This window comes from Impatiens glandulifera, chromosome 8 (genome assembly GCF_907164915.1).
Source record: "Impatiens glandulifera chromosome 8, dImpGla2.1, whole genome shotgun sequence".
Lineage (NCBI taxonomy): Eukaryota > Viridiplantae > Streptophyta > Magnoliopsida > Ericales > Balsaminaceae > Impatiens > Impatiens glandulifera.
In genome coordinates, this window is record NC_061869.1 from 17,094,812 (window position 1) to 17,113,276 (window position 18,465).

At 33.3% G+C, this 18,465-nt stretch overlaps 1 protein-coding gene across 1 annotated transcript; it reads right to left on the reverse strand.

The window, feature by feature from the left end:
- Positions 1-10,719: 10,719 nt before the first annotated feature.
- LOC124912469 (kirola-like) lies at positions 10,720-11,314 on the reverse strand. The gene is made up of 2 exons (XM_047453094.1): positions 11,109-11,314; positions 10,720-11,024 (listed from the first exon to the last, which is right to left on the reverse strand). The coding sequence occupies exons 1-2, from the start codon at positions 11,299-11,301 to the stop codon at positions 10,750-10,752; spliced, it is 468 nt and encodes a 155-aa protein (XP_047309050.1). The 5' UTR covers positions 11,302-11,314; the 3' UTR covers positions 10,720-10,749.
- Between the last annotated feature and the right edge of the window lie 7,151 nt (positions 11,315-18,465).

An 18,465-nucleotide genomic window follows, 5' to 3' on the forward strand; every position in this document is an offset into this window, starting at 1 on the left:
GTCGGTTGTAGTTATCGTCTCCGCCGATTGAAGTTGTCATTCCTACCGCTGTCGGAGCTCCTTCACTTCTCAACCTAAGCTCCTTCTCTTCTCTGTCGCTTCCGTCGTCGCCCCCTACAGTTAAAGTTCTTTCTTATTTCTTTCATTCATTCAATGTTTCAACTTTTCTTATTTCCTTCTTTAATTCTCGGTTCATTCTTCTTTCTGCAGACATTTCAAGTCCTTTGAATTTGAAGTTCCTGCTACCCTTGTCGTTGTCATTCCAGCCCAGGTTAGTTCTTTAAATCTGTTAGATTGTTTGATTATTTGGATTATTGAATGCTAGGTTAGATTGTTGGTTTATTGAATGTTAGGTTAGATTATTTGGATTATTGAATGTTAGATTATTGGATTGTTGGTTTATTGAATATTGTTAGGTTAGATTATTGGGTTATTGAATATTAGGTTTGATTATTGGATTGTTGGTTTATTGAATGTTAGGTTAAATTATATTACTAGATTGTTAGTTTATTGAATGTTAGATTAGATTAGATTATTGTTGGTTCATTGAATGATAGGTTAGATTATTGGATTGTTGGTTTATTGAATGTTAAGTTAGATTATTGCATTGTTGATTTATTTCAATGTAAGATTATTTGATGTTTGATTAGATTATTAATTGTTGGTTTATTTGATTTTAGATTATGATAGATTATTGGATTATTGAATTATGGGATTATTGAATTGTTGGATTATTGGATTGTATATGTTGATTAGGTTATGATAGTTTATTGAATTATATGTTAAATTATTGGACTAGTTAGGTTTATGAATAATTTAGAAATAATATACTTTATTTGTCATAGTAATATTTTGTCTAGTCCAAAATATATTAAGGGGATTGACAATTTCGTAGAATTTGCTGAAAAGTCTATGGGTAAATCATTGATGGCATGTCCTTGTGTAAAGTGTGCAAATCGAGTATATAAGAATAAGACCGTCGTTAGATCTCATCTGATTGTATTCGGCATAAGACAAAATTATGATTTTTGGTATTTTCACGGTGAAAAGAGAATTGAACGTTAGAATGTAAATACTGTTAGTGAGAATGTGGATGAAGATTAATCAGATGATGAGTTTGAAGATGAACCGATCAATGTACCACCAAATAACGAGAGTAATATCATGGAAGACGAACCTGTTGACGTTTGTGAGGATCACCTAATGGAATATATTATTGCTGATTTGTACCCTAATGTTAACAATGATAATGAACATCAAAGTGAAAATGAGCATCCCGTTGATGATGCTAAGACGTTTTACAAATTGTTCGACGATTCGAAACTACCTTTGTATGAAGCCCGTTGATGATGCTAAGACGTTTTACAAATTGTTCGACGATTCGAAACTACCTTTGTATGAAGGTTCTCGCATTTCCAAAACCTCATCTCTTCTTAAATCTCTTCACATAAAAAATATAGGTTAGTGGACAAACACGTCATTTGATTTGTTGTTGAGTTTATTGAAGAAGGAAATACTACCAGTTCATAATCATCTACCAAACTTGTATTATGAGTGCAAGAAATTTATTGCCGACATGGGTCTATCGTACGAAAAAATTGATGCGTGTAAGAATGATTGTATGTTTTTTCGTAAAGAGGATAAGTATTTGTAGAAATGTAAAGTTTGTGGGCTTCTAGATGAAATATCAATAAATCTAGTGGTTCAATTCTAACAAAGGTGAATGAACAGTATATACCCAATAAGGTGTTGTTGTATTTTCCATTAAAACTAAGATTGCAAAGATTATACATGTGTTTCAAAACTGCTCCACGGATGACTTGGCATAAAGATAGCAATCCCGAAGATGATGTGTTGAGGCATCCTTCTAATTCAATGGCATGGAAGATTTTTGATAACTTGTACCCAGATTTCTTAGTAGACCCTCAAAATGTGCGACTTGGTTTGGCAAGTGATGGTTTTCATCCCTTTGCTAACGGAAAAACATCATACAATATTTAGCCAGTTATTCTCATCCATTACAACGTCTCTCCCACCACATGTATGGACAAAAGAAATTTTCTTCTATCAATGCTAATTCCAAGACCAAAAAGTTTCGGAGATTGCATTGACGTGTTTCTTGAGTCATTTATTGAAGAGTTGAAAGAATTGTGGCATATCGGTGTGAAGAAATATAATGCTAGAAGATCATAATATTTTAACTTGTGGGCAGCTATTCTGTGGACTATTAATGATTTCCCAGAATATAAAAATTTGTCTGGATAGAGTACAAAGGGAAAATTTACATGTCTGTTTTGTAATTAGAATACTACAACATTGAGGTTAACAAATTGCTAGAAAGAGTGATATATGATTCATCGACACTTCCTCCCGTTAATCATCATTGACGCAAAGAGATCGATACGTTTGCGGGCATACTGAGCATAGAGTGCCTCCTATTTTACTATCGGGTTCCGAAATGCAAGTACAAATAAGAGATCTAAAAGAAATTGTTTGATAAAGTATTTACCAAAGAAAATGAAAATTATTCTTGAATCCCGAGGTGATAAGTGGAAAAAATTTAGTATATTTTTTCAATTGCCTTATTGGAAATTGTTAATGTTGAGACATAACTTATATGTTGTTAGATAAATTAGATAATTAATTAGTAAGTAATTAATTATTTAAAAACTTAACCAAATCATCATTTTGTGCAGGATAAAAAGAAAAACCGCAAAGCAATGAAGTTTGGTTTCTCCTTAAATGACAAATGCAGAATTCGGTAAAACCGCAACCGGTAGTGTTATCCCTTCGGTTCTATAAAGACGACGTAAATCAGAATTATGTTCGGTTATCTTTCAAAGAGGAGCAATCGATTATCTGTTTAGTTCGGTAATGGAAATCGTTTTTACCGCTCAGCTAGTTGACCGGTATTTTCTTTAGTCTATGATAAGTTATCCGTCCAGTCATCTACTTAAAAAATTAAAACCGGAAATATTTGCATCGGTGTTATAAAGACAACACAAATCAGTATTATCTAATCATCTTTATATTCGGTTATTTATATACGAAACCGGTAGTGGATCGGTTCGGTAGAAGAAATCGGTTCTACCATTCAGCAAGTTGTTTAGTAAAATTATCGGTAATATGTCAAGAAGCGGAATCGGTAAACTAATTAGTAGTCTAATCGGTAGTATCTTCGGTCCATAAAAGACGGCGCAATCGGTAGTTTTCCCGGTAATCTATCCGGTATTATACGAAATTGGTAGTTTGACCGGTTATTTACAAAGGGCGAAATCGGTAATTCGATCGGTAGTTTGACCGATTAGATTCAAGAAGCGGAATCGGTGCTAAGACAGCCTTACACTAACCAAAGCCGGTAGTTTCCCTTTTAGTGTTAGGCAGAACAATTTCGGTAATTACAGAAGGGAGCCTTCACATGTCCAGATTGTATTATTTCCTATTTAGTACAAGTCTAATAAAATCTCTTGGGAAGCAGAAGCTTGCCAAATGAAGTCAGACCACATTTTCGGTATAAGTCCAATATTGTCCACTTGCAGCAAATATTTATCACATTACCCCAAACAAACCAAATTAGTATAAGACAAATCTGTGTGCTGATCTGCTCATCGGAAATCATTATAAAATTAATACCATGCTGAATTATTATCAACCAAGATCAGAAGATAGCCCAAAGTTGTACCAAATCGATTCTAAACCAATCAGATTCAAGGAACGAAGTATCATAAAGGAAATATAATTGTTGAAGAAGAATATGATTGTTTTCATATTCTCTATTTAAGAGAGAAAGACTCAATTAGATAAATTACCTCTCTGAACCATTTGAACCCGGCATAAATAGCAATCCTATTGACAAACTCCACAAGTGTGCTCACTATTTTCCATCTATTACTATGAAATTGGTTAAGCTTTCAAACCATTGTGTGTTAGAAACTCAAGTGTATTACAATTTCATCTATTTTGTGTGATTGGTGAGCATTGTAAGTTGACAAAATCTATTTTTGTTCAACAGAGTGAGCTTAGTGAAAAGTCGAAAACTAGTAGTAAATAAGCATCGGGTGTTCGACGTAAGCATTGTAAACGATCTGAATATTCTGAGTGAATATCCTTCTCATCGTTTGAGAAGAAGGGGTGACGTAGGAGTTTTATCTCCGAACATCCATAAATCATGTGTCTTGTTCTCTTCTTACTTTGTGTCCTATTATCGCTAACTAAATTGTACTTCCGTTGCTTCAAGTTGAAACAGACACTTCTGCGCTTGAACTTGGTTCAAGAGTTTGTGACAACTTGCAAAGTATAGAGACCGATATTAACCTATAATAGGTTAATATCAATCGGAGTGTGTGTAATCGTTCACCCTAGCGAGACCTCAGTCTCCTTCGGCGATCCCAATCCTAATAGATGTGATGCATATTAAGAAGAATATATGTGATATTTTGTTGGGAACTTTAATGAATTTCAAGGAAAAGACCATAGATGGGATTAAAACGATGAATTATTTGGTCATAATGAATATAAAACATTCCTTATATTCAGTTGATGGTGTTCTTCGATGTCCAGCATCCCCCTATGCATTGTCATCAGAATACATGAAATGATTATACCAGTTTCTAAAAGATATTAAAATGCCAGACGGTTTTTGTTCAAATATTGGGGCGTGTGTAAACATTGAGGAGAAAAAAGTTTCCGGATTAAAGAGTCACGATTGTCACATTTTATTACAATATCTTAATTCACTAGCTACACATGGCCTACTTCCTGATGCTGTGGTGAATTTGTTAAGGTTCTTTCGGTTGTTTTTCTAAAAAAATTAACAACACGAGCAATTGGAAAAACTACAGGATGACATTGTCTTTAGACTTTGCAAATTGGAGAAGATCTTTCCACTTTCTTTTTTTCATATAATGATGCACTTGCTAGTTTATTTAGCTTTTGAGACTTGCCTTGGAGGGCCCATCTAGTATCGATGGATGTATCCAGTTTAACAATATATGAGCACACTAAAGAAATACCTTAGGAACATGAACTTTCCATAAGGTTAAATTAGCGAGATCTACCTTGTGAATGAGAGTATGAGCATGTGTGCCCGAAATTTGGAAGATCAAGAGTCACGAGATGCCTCGAAACATATTAGTACAACATTCTCCATATTTAACACTATGGAAGACTTATCTAATAGAACAACCTACACATACCAACCAGGTGATCGTGCTCATTGGTACCTCTTAAAAAATTGTTGCAAAGATAAAGAATATTAAAAGTAAGTGCATCCATTTCATTATTATGTATGATTTTAGTAATTACTTTTAGTAATAATTTAATTTAACATTTGCGCAACGATTTTGTGCAATTATTCCAACCTAATATTTTCAATGAAGACCGGGATAAACAATATGTATGCAAAAAATACAACTCATGAAAAATAAATGGGTACAAGTAATCGTCTTAAAATTTTTTTTAGTAGATTACAATAAGTTTAACAATAATTTCTACTAAATAGGTGGAACAATTAACCGATTAATCCGATAGAACAAAGAATCTTAAAATTTTAGGAGGTGGGCCTACAATGTATGCAAAAAATACAACTCATGAAAAATAAATGGGTACAAGTTTAACATTGAGAAACATGATGAAAGCTTGACCACCCAAAATAGCTGGGTTTTGGTTGTTGGAAATAATGGGGCCGAGACAATTAACTACTATGGAGTGTTCAATGAAATCATAGAAGTGATATTCTTTCGTGGAATAGGTTCTCTTCAAATGCAGATGGTTTGATGTTCATCACAAAGATCGGGGCATTAAAGTTGATAAGTATGGTTATGTTAGTATGAATATTAAGAGAACTCTACAAACTCATTTACATGAACCATTCATAATGGAAAATTAAGCACAACAAGTCTTTTAACCTACAGATATGGCATCAAGGCTTGGATGGAAAATTGGGACACCAATAAATCCACGTTACTCTAATTAAGGTTGAATTGTTTGTATTAAGGGTTTACTTATATATTTTTCTTATAAACATAACATTCTATATTTGCAACGATCATGGCACCTAAAGGGAGAGTAGTAGGTAAGGGTTTTGGCAGCCAGCAAGCGGACCTCGTGTAGAGGATCGAGGATCATTCTGAGGACCCTTTAGAACTACTTAACTCTATCGGGGACCTTAATTTGGGCGTTATAAGATGTAGTGATTATCACATGAACATTGATAGTGTACCAAACACTAACCTCGATGATGATGATGATGAGACACAACCCCCATTTGAGGAGCAAGATGGAGGTACGATGTTTGATTAAGTATTGTGTTATGATCCTATATAATTTTGTATTTAATTTTAGGATCTTCTTTGAGGAGGAGATGGGGTAAAAACAAAATACAGTAGTTGGTAGGTTGCAGGAGGAACAAAAGATGACTCTTCATTTCAACGCGATAGATGGTAAGCCAATGTGCTAGAATAGGATGGCATGATCAAAGCATATTGGGAGTGTCATTTGAGACTCCAATGCACTATCTGACACGACCTTGCGTTGGACGAACCTGAGCTCCACACAACTAGATCACATATGGATGGATATTACGATAAGTTATTAGTTTTGATGTATTAATCATAATTTATAATTGTATTTTAATATCAAGTTGTTGACTTTTTAGGATCCTTTCAAGGTTGTGGGGGAGGACATCAAAACCTATCGTCGTCAAGGGATACATCACGCAAAACAACTATGGGATAGATGGAGATGTCAATAGAACACTATATACGTTAGAGCTCGTGAAGGTGACGAGGCAGTCATTAGGGTCAATCCCCCTCCAGAGATCACCCTTGGTGATTAACATATCTCCTTGATTGTCTCTTTTTCACTCTGGAGTTCAGGGTAAGTTTATTTTTTTTAAAGAGTCCTTACATTATTAATTTATTAAACAAAAATCTTTTCTTATTTGCAGAAAACAAGTAATGTGAATTCGAGTAATAGGTCACATGTTATGTACAAGAATCATGCGGTCATCATCTCATTTTCTCAAGTAGAGAGGAAAATGGTGTGTTTTATCATTAATTATGAAGTTTCTAATGTTATTACGTTTTTATTATAATGTCAATTATTAAATTTGTACAGGAGGAGACTACCGGAACTTTGCCAAATTTTCCTGACTTATTTCTTCTCACTAAATAACGGTTGTTTAGCTGTTACTAATATGATTTTTAGTAATGATTTTTGAAAGACGTTATTGAGACTACTCTATTATTAGTAACACTCGTTTATGTAACGAAAAGTAACAGCAATAAATGTTGTTACAGAATGTCATCAGTAACGGTTTTTTAAGCTTTCAGTAACGGTTTTTGCCCTTACTAATACTTATTTTTTTACTATTGGCTCCCTTGTGAGTTGTGTGTGAGCTTTCATTACACGAGAAAATTATTATAATACTCCTACAAAAATCTTGATAATAAAATTCAGAGCTTCTTGTGCTTCAAAAGTGAATATTGGCATGTTTTGATCGAATCACTATAAATCTCGTGTTTACGTTTTTTAATTGCTTTTTTTTTGTTTTCGCAATTGTTCGTTGTTTTTATTATTCTAGTATTAAAGAATACTTCATTTTATGGTATCCCAACATACTCTACTACATTAAAGTTCAAAATCAGCAACTAGACACAAAAGTCATTGAAAATGAAAACAACAACCTCAACAATAATAAATACAGTAAAATAGTGTTTTAAGAATAAAAAAAGATTGAAAATCCCACGATGAAGTCGTCTCAATCAACGCATGCATCCCATATATTTTTCTCAGTGATCAATACCACAATTACAGGCTGAAGAATGATGATGGTGAATATGTTTAAGGTCAAGAGGGTGTACAAGATTTGGCTATCGATTTCTATAAGCAGCTTATGGGTACAAAAAAGCAGCATCAAAGTCACCTGAATACCTTGTATCAGATTATTGATAGGAAAATTTCTGCAGAAGATAGTCGTGAGTTGATAAGGGTGGTCACGAGGGTTAAGGTTAAAGAAGCTCTCTTTAGTATTGATAGGAATAAACGCCCGGGTCCTGATGGGTTTAATGCACAGTTCTTCAAAGACAATTGGTCGGTTGTGGGCAAAGACGTTACTGATGGGTTCTAGAGTTTTTCAAGAATAGGAAGATGTTAAAGCAATAGAATACAGCGGTCCTAACCCTGATCCCCAAAACTGTGGTACCCGAGAAAGTACAAGATTTTAGATCAATTTCCTGCTGCAATGTGATTTATAAAATTATTTCAAAAATTATTTCTAAACGATTTAAAATTATCATAGGAAAATTATACATCTTAACCAATCTACATTCATCCCCGGTAGGACAATCTCTCATAATATTCTTCTCATACAGAGTCTCTTAAAAGGCTACGAGAAAAATAAAATATCCCCGAGAGTGACTTTCAATATAGATATCATGAAAGCTTTCGACTCTGTTAGATGGGAAGTCATTCGAGACTTTCTGCTTGTATCTGTTTTTCATATGATTTTTATTGAATGGATTATGCAGTGCGTTTCATCATCCTGCTTTATTGTTAGCGTCAATGGAGTCCACGGAGGCTATTTCAAGGGTAAAAACGGGGTAAGGCAAGGGGACCCCCTCTCTTCTTACCTTATCGTAGCTATCATGGGGATCTTTTAGAGCATATTCGCGATGTTCCGAAAGAATCGTCCATACATCTTTCACCCATTCTTTGAGTTAGAGGAGGTAACCCATTTATGCTTTGCTGACAATTTGTTCATTCTAGCGCACACAGACATTTATTTCATTAAAACTGTTAGGGTTTCACTTACTTCTTTTCTAAGGATACATGTTTAACTTTTAATTAAAGCAAAAGTGTTACATTTTATGGAGGCGTGAAGGACGAAACAAAGGACATCTTCAACATCACGGGCATCAAGGAAGGCAGTTTTCCCGTAAGGTACTTAGGAATTTCGTTAACCGCGAAGCAAATCGAGATCTCACATTGCAATCCGCTGATTGAAAAGGTAAAAAACACGATATCTGGCTGAGTAGCGAAAAAACTTTCTTATGTAGGGAGGATCGAACTTATAAAAATCGTGGTCATGGCATAGTTGGCTATTGGGCGCAGTAGATGGTCATTCTGAAGAAGGTAATGAAGGAGCTCGACACGCTAATGAGGAACTTTAACTGGGGTAGTAGAGGTAGAGGAGGAAAAAAAGTCAAATGGACTGCTCTCTGCAAACCAAAGGACGAGGGATTCATCGGCTTGAAGAACTGTATCGAGTGGAACAATGCTCTCACCTTCAAGCATCTGTGGGCTTTGGAGCGCAATCAGGAGTCATTATGGATCAAATGGGTACATACGAGGTTTATGAAATACGAAACCAGCATCTGGACCTGCAAAATTCATGAAAGTGTGAGCTGGTCTTTGAAAAAGATTCTTAAACTAAGAAACGATATTGCAGATCTTTATGACATTTGGCTAGGGGACGGGAAAGACACTATATTCTGGCATGACCCATGGTTCGAAAACCAGTCTATCATCCACAAGGAGGAGTTTCAAAATACCCGCATCAGAAGTGACTACACAGAAGAGAAAATCAGAGACATTAAAGACGGAAATTGGGACTCACTCATAAGAAAAAATCTAGAAGGACAGAGGATACTTGATCATATAAGTAACATACAAATACACGACATACCATATATTCATGAATGGAAAGCTGAGGACAATGGGAAGCTGGTATCGAAGAAAATATGAGAGGTAACCCAGAAAAAAGCGTAGAAAGTAGAATGGGCTCCTGTTGTATGGTCAACTAAGATTATCCCTAGACACCAGTTCAACCTATGGCTCGCCTTCTGGGAAAGACTCAGCACTCGTGATCGTATCAGCAAGTATATGAGCATCCGGACGCGACATGTCTTCTATGTAGAGGAATTGAAGAAACCATAAATCACCTATTTGGGAGCTGATGTATTGTTTCGAAGTTTTGGGACAGATTCTATAAAAGCCTAGAGTTGATCAGTTTCCCGAGCGAATGGAATGAAATCAAAGATGCAGCACTACTCAAAGCCAAAGGAAATAGATTTGCAACAAGCATGTTCAAGTGCGGCTTTGGAGCAGTGGTGTATAACATTTGGCAAGAACGAAATGCAAGGTTATATGACAGAACCCGAAGGAGCGTTGAAGAGTTATGGAAAGATATTGTATCGGATTGTAGCGTCTTCACGGGAACGTGGAGAAGAATCCAAGCACGGAGCAGAACTGGAATATCTGTAGGAATTGAAATTTACCATTTTTTAAACTCACTAGAATTGAAAGCATTGTAATCACATAATTCATTTACGTTTTTAGCTTTTTAGCTTTTATTCAGAATATTATGACTCTAGAATGATCTCTTAAACTCGTGGTTTTTTTCCCATTTCTGAAAATTTTTAATAAAATGACGCTAAGTCGTTTTAAAAAAAAATACCACAATTACATTCAGATTTAAAAACTTCAGGGAATTATAATACCGATTCAAGTAATTCTCCGTGACTACCATCTTTCACTCTTTATTTATTCTTACTATCCTTTTGAGAAAACAAAACATCATCTTTTATTCATAGAAATTTTGAGAAAACAAAACATTATTCAAACCACAGTTACAAATAAGCAAAGGAAACGGGCATCTTAACAAACACTCTTTATTGCTGGAAGGAAACCATCATAGATAGAGTAGTGTAGGATGGGACAATCCAAACATGATTTTAATTAATTAAATATTTAAGATTCCACTTTGAGATGGTGGGTCTCAATATCCTTGGACATGGCAATGAAGAAATCCATGAGTGTGTTTGGATCCTCTACATCTTCTTTCAGCTTCTCATATTCAAATGTCCATGTCACCAAGTTGTTCTCTCCATGAGTGTCCACGTGGACGGTAATGATGAAAGTCTTGTATAGCTCCCTCAGATCACCTTCTATGGTCTTGTAGGCCACCAATCTCTTCTCCTCATCTATTGATATTATTTCATGTTTTACAACTTTATCTTTTCCATCTGTAAATAAAAATTAGCAATTAACAAGAAGGAAATTAGGATTGAAGAAACAAGTTACAGAATAGATGAGGTTGTAATTAGTACCATGAGTGTAGTTAACAAAGATGACAGAGCCCACATTACCCCATTCACCATCGTGAAGTTCAATATTTTGAACCAAGGTAGGGGACATTGCAGAAATATGGTGAGGCCTAGACTTGAATATTTCATGAAAAACATCTCCATCACTCTTAATCTCTACTTGCCTCAACATTTTCTTTAACCCCTCGGTTGCCATTATTTCTATCTAATTTGAGTTGTTTCATACAACTCTAATATCTTTTTATAGAATGACATGGTCCAAATATTCAATGAACTATCCAACTTACAAAAAATATTTAACTTAAGTGCCCAAACTTCAATTTGTACCAGTTATTTTCCTAAATTTGAGTGATGTCTTCTCATTGTTAATAGAATCCAATTGAGCGTTTTACATATGTAAAGTAAGAGAAAATATTGCATAATAAAAATAAAGGTCAGAATCTCGTCGAAAAAACAGAAGGAAAACAATGTAACATGACGAGAAAAATAAAAACAAAGTAAGTTTCAGAAACATAAAAAGATATTAATCTGAAGTAATCAATGCTTATTTTGATTTTCGAATGAACCCTGCTAATTGATTTTATTGGATGATGATGATGACTTTTGAGTTTTTCAATGTTCTTGTCATCATGCAACGCCTGGCTTGATAGGTTATTAAGTGCACTGTAACATGTAAATTTTATGTTTGAAACTACTATAAAAGCAACTTTTTCTTATTGAAAATTTACTTATATAAGAATATATAATTTTTTTCCATGGGTTCGATCCCCACTTAAAACCTCTTGAGTTGAAGTGGTTCATAGATGTGGGGATCTGCTAGTATTTTTCATTCAAATAAAAAAAATAATATATATATGTTTTCAAAATATAGTTAAAATAAACTATTGAATATGTCAATATTTTCCATTTGGGTTAATATGATGTTTGGATTCAATAACACTAAGTTGAAAAATAAATCGCCAATTTATTAAATGTATCAATATTTTCATTACTGAGTTTCAACTAGTCAAATAGAGTTTATCATAAAAAAAAATTCAATAGCCATTGGTTTGAGGACAAAATCTAATAGATATGATTGTAAAAATATAGATTTTCTTCGTATAAAACTAAAACACAAAACATAGAAAATGATTAGTGTGAGAACTTGAAGCAAAATATTCCTTATGCCTTACACAAGGTCCTCAATATTGAGATGCTCTAAATTTCTTCCAATTCAAAAACACATATATATATATATATATATTATTCTATTTTTGTAAATACTATGATTCGGAATACCCCGGAAGGGAATTTAGCTCTACTTCCCCCAATCTAAACTTTACGCCACACCGACCCCCAAACGTCATAATGCGTGGAATTAGACCAAGGGGAATCTTCATACAATTGTACTAGTCCCTTATATTTCGCACATAGGAGATCTTCATACAATTGAACTAGTCCCTTAGATTTCGCACATAGGAGATCGAGACAGAGCCCCACCCCAGGGCTATGAGAAAGATGTAGACGCCCTAGATAGACGCATAGAGGGTCTCTACAAGTCTATATATTCTTTCGTTCCCCCCGTAAGATCAATATCACAATCAATGAGGTCTGCAAGTTTCACATCTAAGTAATACCCGTTGGAGATATAGATATTTATTTAACAACATTGAGGATATATATATATATATATATAATTCCACTAAAAATGAAGAGAAAGAGTTGGTGTTAAGGCAAACTAAAGAGATGTCAATTCCAATTTACTTGATTATGTACTAAATGAAATATTGTCATAAAAGAATTGACATTTGTGATAAATATTGGTCTTAAATTGAGTAAAAAAAATTAAAGTAAATGAGAAAGCTTGTAATGAAATTGTGAATGTAAGTCTTAAAAGGGTTTCTTAAAGTTAAAGGGTATTAGACATCGTGACCGTTTTCTTCAATTTTGTTGGTCATTGTCATGGAAGTGCTTTATAGAGTATTGAAGTTTGCGGAACTAGTCTCATTAAAGGAGCGGATTGCGGGGAAAATTGGGCAATGATTGTTGGATTTTTTGTTTGGACTCTCATCTATGAAAAATGCGCAAAAGTGGTTCAAATTTATTTTAATTTTATTAAGGTTATTGTAGTATTTTTTTTTAAGGGTTATGTTATATCCCTAATAGATCTAATATTTAATAGAGCAGCTGTCAAAAAGAAAATGAGTCAAAAATAAAAAGGGAGATAAAGAGAGAAAATATAACAAATTGAGCTTAGATTCCTATACATTTTCAATTATTGAATCAATGTTTGGATGTCTCGAAGTTTGATTTTCTATTGCTTAATATTTTTGCATGGTTTGAGTTTTATTTTACTCGTTTGGGACCAAAAGATTTGTATATTTTTGGTTATACCCTTATAGTTCTTTTGTGCTATTAAAGGTTATTATACCTTGATTATATGCCTGACATCTTATTATAGTGAAACTTGATTTGGACGTAAAATCACGTAGTTTTTTACTCCTTAATTTAAGGAGGTTTTCCACGTAAAATATCATGTGTTCATTATGTTATTTACTTCGGCTTTTATATGTGTGCTTTATTTAATCCTAAATTTTCAATCAAGTAGAGAATCGAATATACGTTTTTCCCAACAATGATGTCTCATTTTGTCATTTCTCATATGTTCTTTATTGACGATACATTGTGCAACATGACACATGCAGAAATGTCAAACATCTGTATGATATTTTATTGTTGTTCAGAGAATGCTCTAGATTGCGGGTCAATATCGGTATGTCTAATATTTTTTTCTTGGACTCTATTTTCAACAGAGAAAAACATATTTGACAAATATTATGGGATTCAACATTAAAATATTTTTGTCTATTTATATTGGTATGTTGCTCGGTATTAGAGTCTACGAGCCTCACGGTTCGGTATCATCTCGTTTTTTATTAGTCGAACCGCTCCAAAGTCTATTGGCAACCGATTATCTTTAAAATGGGCTATCAAGAGCAAGATGATTTCAAATGGGGGTCGTTTATTCCTCATCAAGAGTGTATTAGTCTTTTTTTTGGAAAATAGTTAAAATTATTTCATTAAAATCTCAAAAGTGGGAGGGTAAAGGATCAAAGCTAGACAAACTCTAGCTATGATTATATTATAACATTTAAACGACCCTAAGAATCTGATTAGTAGCAATCAAACATACAAACAAAGATTACAAACAATTATTATAAACTATATCAAATCATAATTATTCCTATCAACATGTTGTATTCCTCTTCCCTTTGTCATTCCCTTTCCCCTTCGTCTTGTAATGAAATGAGAATGAACTAAAGAGGTTAATGAATACTACCTATTCTAATTTTGATTTCTTTCCTTATATGATCTCGTTCTCATTTGATAAATAGAAAAAAATTCAGGATTTTCGGGCTCTTCACTTTGTTGTTCTCAACTTGAATTTCTAGATCATTGTCTTCATTTCTTTCAGCTTAAGCTTTGGAATCCTCAACAACTTTTGATTACTCTGTCTCAATCATGAAATTCACTTATTTTTCTTGATTAGTCTGAGTATCTTCCTCTTTATTTTCATCAGCAGCCACTTCAACTTGATTTGATTGCGATTTCTCAACTATCTCTTCAACATGATTAGGTTGAGGTTCCACCTCCTTATTCATATTACATTATTTTTGTACAGAATTTGTTTTATCTTTTGTTTCTTGTTCTTCAACCATATTTTGCGCTTTGATTATAGGCACCTTTGTTTCATTTTTCAGCATCTTTACTTTCTAACCTTTATAAATTTTCTGATCTTCTTCCTTAATCAAATCACATTTTGGGCTTATTAGAATGTATTGTAGAAAGAGCATTTGTCTGACCTCCACTCATAAGTAATTTTTATGATAGTATGTTTTCCTTTTCTGTCTACTACTGTCATACTTTTCGGTAATGTGTTTCTAGGATACCCTCAATACAAATTCTAGCAAATGATATGTGCTCTTCTCCTTCATTAATTGAGTCCATGTATAATGGTCTACCCAATAAACCTACAAAATGACTAAGGACTTCAGAATTGTACATATGTGTAGCTATATTCCAGAGTTTGAACCATATCTATGCAGTTCTTTTGGATTACTCAATAGGTTCAAGTCTTTAAACCATTTTCCCAACTTCATACAGTTGGATCATATATATGTATGCCCATTTTCTAGAATTTCCTCCAGATTAGATCATTTCTTTATTTTAAGGAAATATAAATCATTGACATTTGCTGAAATCTTCTCCAACCCTTTTTCTTCTCATTACTTCAACAATGCCTCTTTAATAATTTGGGAAGCATACACTATTTTTCCCTATATGGTTTCCCACAACTACATTTTCTCATTATTTATACATTTTTCCTCTACTTCAGTAGGCAATTTAAATTCAAATAGAGAATTAAGTGCCTTCACTTTTGTTTGTGTATTGCCCAAGTAAATTTTCCCTTCATATGCATGATCTTATGACTTTTTTGTATTGTTGTTCTTCTATACTTCATTAGTTTTCTATGTCGAGTTGCTCATGAGACTATATGACTTAGATTTGGGAGCCTTTATCAACTCCTTCATGTAGCAACTGATCATTGAACAATTTCTTCATTTTCTTCTTTTTTTCAGCAGATTTTAGTCTTGAAGATAGTGGATGTTGAGTTGAATTGTAATATGTTGTGCTTTTTCCTTATTCATGACAAGTTCTCCCCTTTTGGCATGCATAAGGAGCTTTGTAATCTGATTCTTGAGCCCAAATAGATTAGCTCTTTCATTATAGTGTATCTTCCAAGCTTTCTCATTACCCCTCTGTTTTCTTGCATTATTTTCAACAAAATTTATCAACAGTAGTTGAAGTAAATTTCTTACTTGTGTTGACATCCTACTATTTTTTGATGAATTCTTCAGCAATTTTTTCAATATCTTTGACTACTACTTCCTTAATTTCTTCTAGCACAAAATCCCTAACTTTTTTAGAGCTATTACTTTTGTTCTTCCCTTTCCACATAATGAAAGAAACAGAGTAATTGCAGAAACCCTAGGAGATGATCATAGATAAACCGCAATCGAAGAAAATTCTAGTGGCACTTATAAATGCACAAGAAACCACATACTAGCGAAATTTAATGAACGACACAAGATAATATCAGGTCGCTCATGCCTCTTGTGTCTATCGTGCCATGCCATTTGTGTCGTTTGCCCTTCTTTTGATAATATCGTGTCCTCTGTGACGATCGTTCCTTGCTTCATGTGCCTAACGTGTCGCTGTGCCGATTGTGTCGTGTCGTCTGTGTCAATCGCTCTTCTTTTTTAATATCTAGAGATTTTTCACTTTTCCTAGGGTTTTCTTGTGAGTATATTAGACTTCATGTCCAATTTTATGATATCTTTATTTCTTATTCCAAGAGTATGACCGTGAAGATGAAAAATATTATATAAAAATTTCTTTAGAAATCAGTCCTCATTTGGTCATTTGGTGAGTTGGTCTAAAATGAAAAGATTCAAGGATCAAGTGGACTTGGAAATTAGGTATTTAGTTTCATTTAACAAAACTATTTTGTCAAAATGGTACAATGAATTCTCTTTATAGCTTAACAGTAGACTAATATGATCAGATGCAAATATTAAAATAATATGTTTAGATGGTTCACCAAAGCTAGCCCCCAACTATATGATTGTAGTGTTTGGAGAGATTTTTTTACAATATGGAAGTTTTTTCGTGAGTAGTGAAGATTCTAGGTAGGCGAAGACTCGTCTATCAGCTTCTAGGATAATATTTGGTGTAGTGTCAAAAGTCTTGCATTGTCATTCATAATCCTCGCTTTAGTCACGATCTGTGTAAATGCTTCGATTAAGGACATTTCAATCAACATTCCAATAGTTTCACAAGTAGAATCAAATATAAGAGAAGAATTAAAGATCGAGAGGTAACCTTACATTAAAAGATGTTGCTCTTAGTTAGTGTCAATATATGAATTCTTTTAAGTTTGGTCATTGTTATATATTATTTGCGAAAATTTCCCTATGACTTCCTATAGGAAAAATGGTGGGATTTTAAATTCCTTTAAAAAATCTCATTTTTTGGATAGAGTGTCATGAATTGAAGATTCTTGACGGAATATAGATGAATAAAAAGGGTTCATTATAGTTTGTGTTGGAGAATGTGTTATGAAAATGGGTATACATCAACTCACTTGTTTTATATTACAAAAGAGTGGCTATGATTTTAGAGTCTAGTTTGTAAAAGATTGATATTGAGTGAATAATGCCTGAGTCAATCACCGGTTGTTGGGATGTTTGGATTGAAATCGTGAGCTTGACTGGATTGAGTCGATGGTCCCTATCTCAATTAGTTTTTGATGAACTATTTGGTTCGAAAGGAACCGTAGGATGTTCAATAATCGCGGTCGACCAGTGCATTTACTAAACAACGCTATTATTATGACGATATGGGAGGTCTCTTCTGAAAAACTAGTGGTGACAGTTTTTGAATGCATTGATCATTTTGACGATCTTTGGAGTTGTTAACGATAGGTTTTACGTTATTTTGTTTGTTAGTTTGAACTTTTTTCTTATGTTTTTATTATTTCTTTAAAATGTTTAATCTCGTCATGTTTTTGGTGTATTTGGTGACAAGGTGAACATTCATGTTTTTTCCTACTTTTGTTATTATGTTTAAACGACTTTCATTCCTATAATGTTGCATAACTTTAAAAAAAAAAAAGAATTATTGTGATGGAATTCTTTAGAGAATTCTACAAAGGAAGATACTAAACAAGTGAAATCAATATAACATACTTTTTTATTAAATAAGATTTTTTTTTAGTATAGATCAAAGATACCCTCCAAATAACCATCATCAAACAAATAAGTTGGAATTTGCTGTTGCACGTTCTACTCTAGCCTTTTTTTATGTGAACACTGTTTACAATGTTTAAAAATATTATTATCTTTAACATGTTAACTCCTATATTCAGAATATGATATTGCACTTTAAATATTTGAATATCACCATCCTCTCGATAGCAATAAGAAACATACACATTGGAAAATTATATTTAAAAAAAAGTAAAACATAATAATTAAAAGACTTTATATAATATGTCTTCTAGAAAAACAGAATTGAAAATGACCAGCAACAAACACATGTGGAGGAACTAATGAAGATGTGATATATCAATGAAATCAATTTCACATTTCTATTCCAATTTACCAAAATTAGTAAAAAGCAAAGAAAGAAAAATAAAATAAAATAAGGCACCACAAACATATGTTAGTTTCTTAGATGAGATTAATTATTTACGGAATGTGTTGATATACAACGTACCATTGACAAGTTCAGACCTAATATTCCATCTTAACATTTTATA

Bases quoted from the DNA above. Each gene is read 5' to 3' on its own strand.
- LOC124912469 (XM_047453094.1), bottom strand. From the start codon at position 11,301: ATGGCAACCGAGGGGTTAAAGAAAATGTTGAGGCAAGTAGAGATTAAG. The intron at 11,025-11,108 runs GTACTAATTACA...TTTTATTTACAG, and splicing joins CTTTGTTAACTACACTCATG to ATGGAAAAGATAAAGTTGTA.